At 44.0% G+C, this 9,758-nt stretch overlaps 1 protein-coding gene across 2 annotated transcripts; it reads left to right on the top strand.

Moving 5' to 3' along the window:
- The first annotated feature begins 3,012 nt into the window (after nt 1-3,012).
- CITED2 (Cbp/p300 interacting transactivator with Glu/Asp rich carboxy-terminal domain 2) lies at nt 3,013-6,046 on the top strand. Of its 2 annotated transcripts, none has more exons than XM_081943501.1 (2): nt 3,013-3,550; nt 4,066-6,046. In XM_081943501.1, exons 1-2 carry the CDS (start codon nt 3,510-3,512, stop codon nt 4,787-4,789), a joined length of 765 nt encoding a protein of 254 aa, XP_081799627.1. In that variant the 5' UTR covers nt 3,013-3,509; the 3' UTR covers nt 4,790-6,046. The 2 variants fall into 2 exon arrangements, with proteins under 2 accessions (XP_081799627.1, XP_081799628.1); XM_081943502.1 differs by having other exon boundaries at nt 3,020-3,440.
- The last annotated feature ends 3,712 nt before the right edge of the window (nt 6,047-9,758 follow it).

Below are 9,758 nucleotides of genomic sequence, written 5' to 3'. Positions count from 1 at the left end.
ACTGACCCAGGTCATCAAGGCCCAACACATGACAATGGTCATACCAGTAGTGGGTTGCAGGCGGTATGCCCGATATGGGCGTACCGGAGCCTGCCTAGAGCACTCGCTCCTTACCTGTCTTTAAACTCTTCGGTGCACCATGCGTGATGCTCGGCCGAGCAGCTGGAGCATCGCAGAAGCGTTGCTGGATGGTAAGACACATGTGTGCGCTGCGGGCCCCATTGCAACCATACCGATTGCAACAGGATCTGGAACCCACCACTCGGTCGTGCACTAGATCTACTTTTTCTGCAGGAGCAATTGCAAGGTGATTTGAAATTAGGGTGACTGTTAGCATTTTGTCAGTCATGATCTGACATCTCTTTGTTACTCCTGGAGTTCTCTGGTGCTCTCCCCCCACCTCTCTGTTGCAGGGAGACTAGAGCTACTCAATCAGTATACCCCAAGTGCATCCAGTAAGGTTTTAAGGGAGCTTCAAGTGGTCCCTCAAGATCTGGTGCAGGACCTTGATAGTTGTTTGGAATGCAAAGGATATGGAGGCTCTGGTTTAAAGTTCAATTATGCAGCCTCTCATAGATTTCAAAATTCCCCTTAGTTAACCGAGGAACCGAGGAAGATGAAATGATTGAAGAGATGCTTAGAGTGCCACTGGAGGACAACAAAGGACAACAAAGAGTGAACCTAAGCAAACACAAGGCAAAGCCACTATTAAGGCCTACCTAACAGTGCTAAGACTGGCAAATGTTTTTCCATACTTATCGTATTGGCCGATAGTCATCCAGATATTCTGTTCAAGGTAACCTGGGCTCTCCTGGGGATTTCATTACATTTGAGGCCATCCAAGAGATTCAGTGAAGGTTCTGTGTCTGGAGCAGAGGTGGTATTCAGCAGGTTCTGACCAGTTCTGGAAAACCGGTAGTGGAGTAGTTTGGAGAACCGTTAGATACCACCTGACTGGCCCTGCTCCCATCTATTCTCCGCCTCCCAAGTCCCAGCTGATCAGGAGGAAATGGGGATTTTTCAGTAACCTTCCCCTGGAGTGGGGAGGGAATGGAAATTTTACAGTATCCTTCCCCTGGCAAGCCATGCCACGCCCACCAAGCCACGCCCACAGAACAGGTAGTAAAAAAAATTGAATCACACCACTGGTCTGGAGGTTGAGAGCGGGGATGAATCGGGCAGAACAGATTTCAACTCTATCTTACCAAGACTGCTTGGTTTTTTGGTTCAAGGTCCCCTCAATTCTGGGGAATTTCCATTTCCTATTCTATGTGGCTTGCCCAATTTTGGGGTCCTACTCAACTCACAGCTTCTCCTTTCAACGTCAGTAACCAGAAAACCATCTGCAGTTGTGCCTTTTCCTGAATCAGGAAACTCTGCTCACTGTTGTCGGGCAAAGTAAGCAGAGCATGTGTTGGAGCCTGTGAATTAATTTTGTTGAAATATTTGTGTTGTGCCCATATTGATTTCTTTTTAAAAAAAAAAATCTTGTGATGCTGATTGTCTATTTACTTTTTACTTTTGTTCTCTTTTTCTTTGCTTTTTTAAAATTGCTGTTAGCTGTTCAGAATCACTTATTTGAAACCAGCGGCCATATAAATTGAATGAATGAATAAATAAATAAATCTAAGCGACGAGTATTTGCAAAGCTATTATGGGAACGGTTGCTCATTCTGAAATTGTACTTATTATATAAATATTGACAATAGCAGCTGTCCTTCAATATATCAGTAACTACCAGATCGAAGAAGACAGCAGCAGTTACTGCTTATACCTTATAGATCCTGCATTAAGCAAGACGTTGGACTAGATGACCTCTACCATACCCTTCCACTGCTCAGTTCTGGGAGTGTCTGACCCTAGCTCCCACTGTTGCTTTCCCTAATTACTGATGATGACACAACCATACTGTAGCGACCCCTTCCATCTGGAAACCGTAGCAATGCTGTCTAATCCCGGTTTTCTGAGAGGCCATGAATTCCAAATTCCATAATCCTCAACTCTGCTGTTTAGGATGATGGGAGTTGATATCCAAGGTATGTAACTATGCACCTAGAGTGGTCGGGGGTCCCTAGGAAAAGTTCCATGGTCTTAGGAGTCTGCCTACACCACCCTGCCTTCCCCGCATTTGCGAGGCTACCCCAGTGACGGGCAGTCTGCTATTCCGGTGCTACCGGCTGTTTATTGACTCCGTTAGTAAGTCTCCCAAGAGGGCGCGCAGATGAAGGAAACCCGTAGGAGAGGACGCGCTTCATTTACAGAGCAATTATTGCCTTGCCTGCTTTCCCAGAAATATCAACTTGCTTGCTGACTGTAGTAGCAAGAAGATGGCTTAAACCCGGGGCCAGACCCGCCTTTCCTACCCCATTCTATATCCCCACCGACACTCCGATTTAAATGGCTTGTGCAGACGGTTTATGAAAAGGAATGGCGGGGAGCGGCAGGCAGGCAGGGCAGCAAGGACTCCAGTCGGTTATCGCGGCGTTTGTTTTGCGGAGCCTGCGTGCGAACGCCAAAGCCACCCCGGAGAGGTAAACTGCAAAATGTCCACGGCAAAGCCGCGTTGTCACTTCGAAAGCGCGGATCGGATCCTGCGTGTCCCCAGCGGGACACACGCCTCCACCAAGGCTACAGTGGAACTGGCGGGTGCGCGCCCGCGCCTTGCCGAAAAGTCTGGAGCGAAGTTGGGACTCTCTTCGTGCAGGGGGGACCGGGCACCCGGCCTTTGGGCTCCTCTCGTGGCAACCTGGGGCTTCCAAAGAGCCTCACCAAGTCTGGAGGAGGGAGGAGGCGCGGCCAGAGCGGAAAAGAAATAAACGCCCGTATTGAGTATCCCACGGGGGGGGGGGGGGGGGTAGGGAAGCAGCAGCAGCAGCGCCTAATGGTGAGAGATAAACGAGTGATCGGACTGATGGCTCAATTAGAAGCAAAAGGGCCGTTCGCCGGGTGACGGCCCACGCATTTCTCGCTCGGCGCCCGATCCAGTCCCGGCCACTCGTGTCAGCGCTCGGAATCCCTTCGCGTCCGCGCTGATCTGAGGACCTGGCCGATGCCACACGTGGCCCGGAGCCCGCGAGAACAACGGGGTGCTTTGGATTCCTTCCAGTTCCGCCTGGCTTGTTTTCCTTGCTTTGCTCCAGGTTTTACTTCTGGTTGCCTGCGAAGGCTTTTCGCTCCTCCCTTTTGAAATCCTATATTAGCCGTGGCCAAAGCAGGGTAAGGAACACAGCTCATTGTTGGCAAGGGCTGATGAGAAACTCGCCGAGGAGGGGAAGCCGCGGCTTCGAGTCTGTATGCCCAGCAGCCAGAAGAATTAATCGCCACCCTCCACCCGGGTCAAGCACAGAGAGGAACCGGACCGTCGCCTGCTCTATGCTGGGCGATTTCTGCTGACTGGTTTTAGCAGCGCGTTGGGAGCGAAGGAAGGAAGCGAGCGTGAGGTGAGCGGTTGTGCTTTCTCGCGCTCCCTGCACGAAGCTCCGGACCGAGGACTGGAGGCACGGGAAGGCATGCCCGAGGCGGGGGAGGGAAGAGGCTTCCGCGGGAGCTGGTAATCCACTTGTTCTTATATCACAAGCGGTCCTGGCGGACTTTAATTCCCAAAGTTGCTGACAAGGAGAGCGGGAAGGTCGGACAGCGCTCGCTCGCTCTCCCCTCTCTGGTTCTTATGTAAGGCTTTTTCCGCGACGACACGCGTGGATTTGTTTGCATGAGCGTTACGAGCGTGGACCGGCGTTCGCCGATCAAAAGGGGGACGGATGATAAATGGAGCGAGAGCGGGAAAAGAAAAAGGAGCCGGGGAGCGCTTAGGTGTGCGCGAGTTGTGGCGGAAGGGAGGGCGGCTGCCAGCCGGCGATGGTGCCCAAGGCGCCTTCCCCGCTTGCCAGTGCCGGCGAATTGGGAAGACTGTCTCTGGAAGGAGAAAAGGACCGAGTGGGCTGGAGGGGGGCGGGAAGGGTGGAGAGGCGACTTCCTAGGCAGAGATAGCGGGGAGGGGCGGGAGGGCGCGCAGGCAGGCAGTATAAATGTTGATCCCTTTCTCTGTAAATATTAACTTTTCTGAAGGCTGGAAATGGCAGAGCACATGATGGCCATGAACCATGGGCGCTTCCCGGATGGAACCACTGGGCTTCACCACCACCCGGCGCATCGCATGGGAATGGGACCCTTTCCAACCCATCATCACCAGCAGCAGCAGCCTCACGCCTTCAGTGCCTTGATGAGCGACCATCTCCATTACGGAGGAGGAAATATGAACACAAACAGTGGGATCAGGCATGCCATGGGGCCAGGGAACGTGAACGGGGGACACCCTGCTGGCAGCATGCCGCCGACAGCGAGGTTTAATAATTCCCAGTTCATGGCACCGACGGTGGCCCCTCAAGGCGGGCCCTTGACAGCCAGCATGCAGTTGCAGAAGCTGAACAACCAGTACTTCACTCACCATCCTTACCCTCACAACCACTACATGCCGGATTTACTTCCTGCCAACCATCAGCTCAATGGAGCAACCCAGCATTTTCGGGACTGCAACCCCAAGCACAGCAGCAGTGGGGCTGGCGGGGGCAACGGCAGTGTGCCTGCTTCCGTGCCCCACGTCCCTGCAGCAATGCTTCCTCCCAATGTCATTGACACGGACTTCATCGACGAGGAGGTCCTGATGTCCTTAGTTGTAGAAATGGGCTTGGATCGCATCAAGGAGCTTCCCGAGCTTTGGCTGGGACAGAATGAGTTTGATTTCATGACAGACTTCGTTTGCAAACAGCAGTCTAGCAGAGTGAGCTGCTGACTTTCGTGCAAAACAAAGGACCTTCTTTTTCCATATGTATGAATGAAAACATTCCCTCTAGAGACAGTATTTCAAAGGCTTGTAGGAACCTGGGAAGCAGAGTAAAATATAAGCTTGTATAATTTTTCTTATTTTCTGTTTGCTACCCCCACTTTTTTTTTATTTTTAAGCTTGGCCACCCATTTTTGTCCCCCTAACCTATAATAATTTTTAACTGTACCCATCTCTCATATCCCTCAGTGTCTCTCTATTCTCTCTGCTTAATTTCTTCCCTGCTAACCTGGCAGTTCTGTCAGTGGCTACATGCAAACATTGGCAAAATAATATTGTGGATATTCTGCAAGTTACATTTCAAATGAGTAGAACTGCATTCAGATTCGGAGTTTTTTTTTTAAAAAAAAAGATTTTTAAAAATGCGTTAGTTGATTGCACGAACTTCAGGATAGATTCCTGCGCAAATACTGCCCTCTTCCTTTGTTTTGAACTATGCATTGGAGTGATGCTAATTTTTAGTCTGCTAAACTGGAAGCTTAGCAAATGTGGGCCAAACCTTCCCTCTTCAGGAAAAATAATACTGTTACTTAAACTCTGCTGACTGTTCTTCTCCCCCATTTGTACAGACAAAAAGATAGTGTGAATGGAATGGTGGTGGGAGGGGACTTTGCTGGCTTTTATTTTCAACATCTTTTTACTTTGGTAATGTGCTTACATGGTTTATTCAATACATAGGAGGAAAGAACTACTGTGTTGAAAGCTTTTTGGGAAATTTGACAGTATTTTTGTACATTTTTTTTTCTGAGAACCTACTTGTTAATTTATTTTAAGTTGCCAGTGTCCATAAAAAAGTTAAAGGCTTTAACTTTTTCCTAGGTATAGTTCCAACTTCTTTTTCCTAAACTTCTTTTTCTTGCCTACCCCTTCAATTTCCCCCTCCGAATATTTAGTACATATGACCCTTTTTAACTTGTTGAGCTGTTGGGTTGTGTGAACATTCTGAAGGAGTATTTACTTGACACCATTGTGTGCTATATGTCATGATCAGTGCAGAAGGTAAAAGGATATAAATCTAATTATGACATCACAGTCTCATAAGTAACATTGTAACATGCCTGTGTGATTTTATCAAAAGTGGAATTTGCCAAGAGGCAACAACTTGTGATTTTGCCAACTTACTTGCTATAAATGTAGTTGTCCAGAATTATGATGCATAAAGTATTTATTCTATTTATCTATTAAACTTTAATTTTATAAATACTCTCACAAGTACTCTCAATAAGACTTTGTTCTTCATGCACAACATGTATTTCTTACTTATGTGAAAGGGCTCTTCATAAAATAAGCATGTTGTAGCTTTTGTTTCATCTTTCTTGCATCAAGATAAAAGTGCCCTTAGCCATTTTTTGTTTGAAAAAACTACCTTGCACTAAAATCATAAGTTTTCATTATAGAAAGATGAAAAGCAGAACACATTGGTGGGAAATGTTTTGTTAAACAAAATTGAACTAATTGTATTACGGTCTAAAGCTTGGACACAGATACGAAAAGAATAATTTTATGTATTTTCTCATGGAGATAGTAAAATATTTAAATCAATAATATATTTTATTTCACTTTCTCTTGGTGGGAAAAGAAAGCTGTTCTCTATTTTCTGTGATCAGTACAAGATCAGGTGTTTAACATGTTTAACAAGGCTGCAGCAGTTAAACACTGACCTGATATCTCACTTTTAAAATTATTGTTTAGGTGTTGGGCAAGCATTTACAGATACCCCTCTTATACTGAAACAACTTCAAAGTGCAAGTGTCAATTATCATTTTCTAATACTTCTAACCAGAATATAAGACAGCCTGGCAGTATATCGATTGCTATATTAAATTTCAATGAATTATGTGTGCACTAGGATTTGTATCAAGCTGGGGTATATTATCTGGTAAAACATTTAAAACTGCTTCCTTGAATTTAGCTGTATTTAATGGATTCCCCGAAAGCAACATTTTTCATCATGCTTTCTCTATCTTCCTACAATATGGACCCTGGCCTTGTCTCTGTTATCCAGAACAATGTTTTGTGTAATGTCACAGAAATGCTGCTTTGTACCCATTAGAATGAGATAAATTGCTCTTGGATGATGGATGACTAGCAGTAAGCTTTGAGGCAGGGAACTGCATTTGACAGCATTTTCATGCCTTATACACTTTGATCTTAATACTACAATCATTTTAAAACATTCCCATTGTATATCACCAAAACAAGGAATATGGTGTCAAGGACAATTGAGCAAGAAAGCAATGTTTTGAGTCACATGTAGTTGGCTTTGCATTTGCTGCTAACTGCATTACTATTATGTTAGGATTTGTTATGTTTGTGTACAGCGTATTATGTAGCATACACAGGAAAATTAGAGAAGCATTGAAATTTTGCAGCGATTTATTTTAAGATGATATCAGTAATCAGCAGTAGCTAAACCTTTACAGGACTCAAATTTGGGTTTTGGATTATTTGGTCAGGAAAACTGCATATCTGAAGATGTCCAAGAGACTATATATCTATAATTACCTAGCTAATTTATTAAACAATGTTGGGATTCAGTTAGCTTTCTAAATAACTGAAGTCCTGTTGAAATAGTACTTACGAAATAATCAGCTTTGGGGTGGCATTAGATAGATGTTGTATAAAGTGGTTCAAAATTTGAGTTTAGTAGTCACCTTTATGCAAAGTCAAACATTTCCATGTTAGTTGTTCAGTAAACAGGAACAAAATAAGTATATTTTGGGCACCAAAATTCCCCTTTTTCATTAAATTGCACAAAACGTTCCAATCAATGGCAGATGCTACGAAGAGAGAAATACTCATATCAGCTTCATTAATCATCATAGTTTAGGGCTTCATCGAGTTTATATTAATTTATCCAGAGTGCCCCATGTCTCCCCTGCTTCCTAACCACTAGAGGTGTTTAGACACGTCCTATTATCCAAAGCAATTACTCTGTCCTAGAAAAACTTGAAATACATCCCCAGAGATTCCATTTCATAACAGTCCTCAGTCACTGTAACATCAATCATTAACTCTATTCTACATAAAGTTGCTAATCAACATTCGGAAATCCTCTTTGACCTACTCACTTATTTTGAACCAAATTGGAACATAATCAAACTGGCAATCTCAAATGTCCCAACTTTTTGGAAGAAAAGAAAAATCCCTATCTGACATTCTGCACCCATACCACCTGCCATAAGTGTATTCTAAAATGTTAGAAAACACTTGTCCAAGTTAATCAGTGATAATATGAGCAGGGACTAGTTTATTAGCAATTGCCAGGCTATTTTGCAAACAAGGCTGGGGAGAGGGTGCTGGTATATTGCATTCTTACTTAGGTTGCTTGTAGCACAGGAAACCTGACCCCTGCATTTTGGCTCTTTTTCAGACAGTTCTAATATGGTACATGAGCTGTGCTGTTCTTTAAGCCATGACCATAAATAGACACAGTGCTTTATTTGCAATGGAGATCAGTGATAAGCCTCCCTGCGCAGAAGCCGCACAAAAGACACTTGTTAGGAAAATAAATGCTGATTAATAAAACAACGTCACTCTCTTGCGGTTGGAGAAAAAACAACAGGCAGAGGCCATTTTTTTTTTCCTGAGGCTGAGAAAGACATCACATGACAGTCAGTGAGTGATCTGGTTAGAATAGCTCCTAGCAGCTGTTTATAAGGTGCTCAAGAGAGACAGATGAAGAATAAGTTGACATCTATTGTGCACTTTATAGTCTGAATGTCTTTTGTAACGGCAATAACCCACTCTGGCGCATAAATTGATGTGGGCGTGAAAGGCAGGTCTTTTAGAGACAAATATTTAATCCCCTAATCTGTTATGGGTGGCCGGCTTTAAAAGGTAAACACTGCTTGTGGGTGAATGTATTAGATGCTGGTGCCATCTTGTGGAATGCAGACAGAAGAGAAAATAATTGAGTGTTTCCCTCCCCTCGCTAACATATTCTTGGGAAAGAGTTACATGCAGGAGGGCTATATTATATTGCAGAAAGGGCTGCCCCTATCAACCATTAAGCAAAAAAGGCATATGCTTAGGGCACCAAGGATAGGGAAGTCCCACTGAGATCTTTCCTCTAGCTGTCATGCTCTGTAACTCTTTTCATTGCCTCACTTGGCTTTAGTTTTCAATAAACGTTTCTATTTGCAATTTCCTTCATGGCGGTTTTATTAAGCATTGCATAAAAAGAGTTGAAGATTTGCACATTTTTATGGTCCTGCATATAACTAAATAATATGCTTGTATTGCCTGCTACTATGTTAAAACAGTTTTTCAGGAGGTGGGGGGAAACCAATGTTTAATTTAGTAATACAATCCATTTTGGGAGGTAGCCTAGGAGATAAGTAAAATGTTAATCTGTTATTTCACCTTTAGAAGTAATTGAGTCTTCATGTATTGTCAATTAGGCACTGGAAGGGGCATTGTTGGACTGTGCTTAGGGCATCAATTGGCCTTAATCTGGCCCAGGAGAGGAGGAAGGCTTTGAAGGGTGACATAACATCCTGATTAAAAAGAAGGATGATATTAATTGTCATATCTAGCTGAATGCACTATTTATAAACACTGCATTAATTTTTTTTCAAAAAAAAGGCATTGTGATGCCTACTATTTTTACAGAATATTCTTCCTTAATAAGTGTCACGTCTTAAAATGTGTATGTTCATGATAACACTTTAACAAATCCAGAGGATGGGCCTTCCCTCAAGAAGGAAGAGAATGGTTTATGTGGAATACCTGTTTTAAAAAAACCTTGTTTCCAATAGATTTTGGTAAAGAATATAAAAATGAGAAGTTCTGAATGTGTGATGCACATTATTTGGTAATATTCTTGGGGAAGATTGTGTAGAAGGAAAGAAAAGAAGTGAAAGAAAACAGAGTGAAAATGGTACAGGTGCAGAGAGTATGAGTCCTGTGTCCAAAA

This window comes from Natrix helvetica (assembly GCF_964273705.1).
Source record: "Natrix helvetica genome assembly, chromosome: 2".
In the NCBI taxonomy this organism is placed as follows: domain Eukaryota; kingdom Metazoa; phylum Chordata; class Lepidosauria; order Squamata; family Natricidae; genus Natrix; species Natrix helvetica.
Note: the sequence above shows the minus strand (reverse complement) of the source record. Positions and strands in the feature narration are given on the sequence as shown.

Coding starts and splice junctions, on each gene's coding strand:
- CITED2 (XM_081943501.1), top strand. CDS start 3,510: ATGCCCGAGGCGGGGGAGGGAAGAGGCTTCCGCGGGAGCTG. Junction 3,551..4,065: donor AGAGGCTTCCGCGGGAGCTG/GTAATCCACTTG, acceptor ACTTTTCTGAAG/GCTGGAAATGGCAGAGCACA.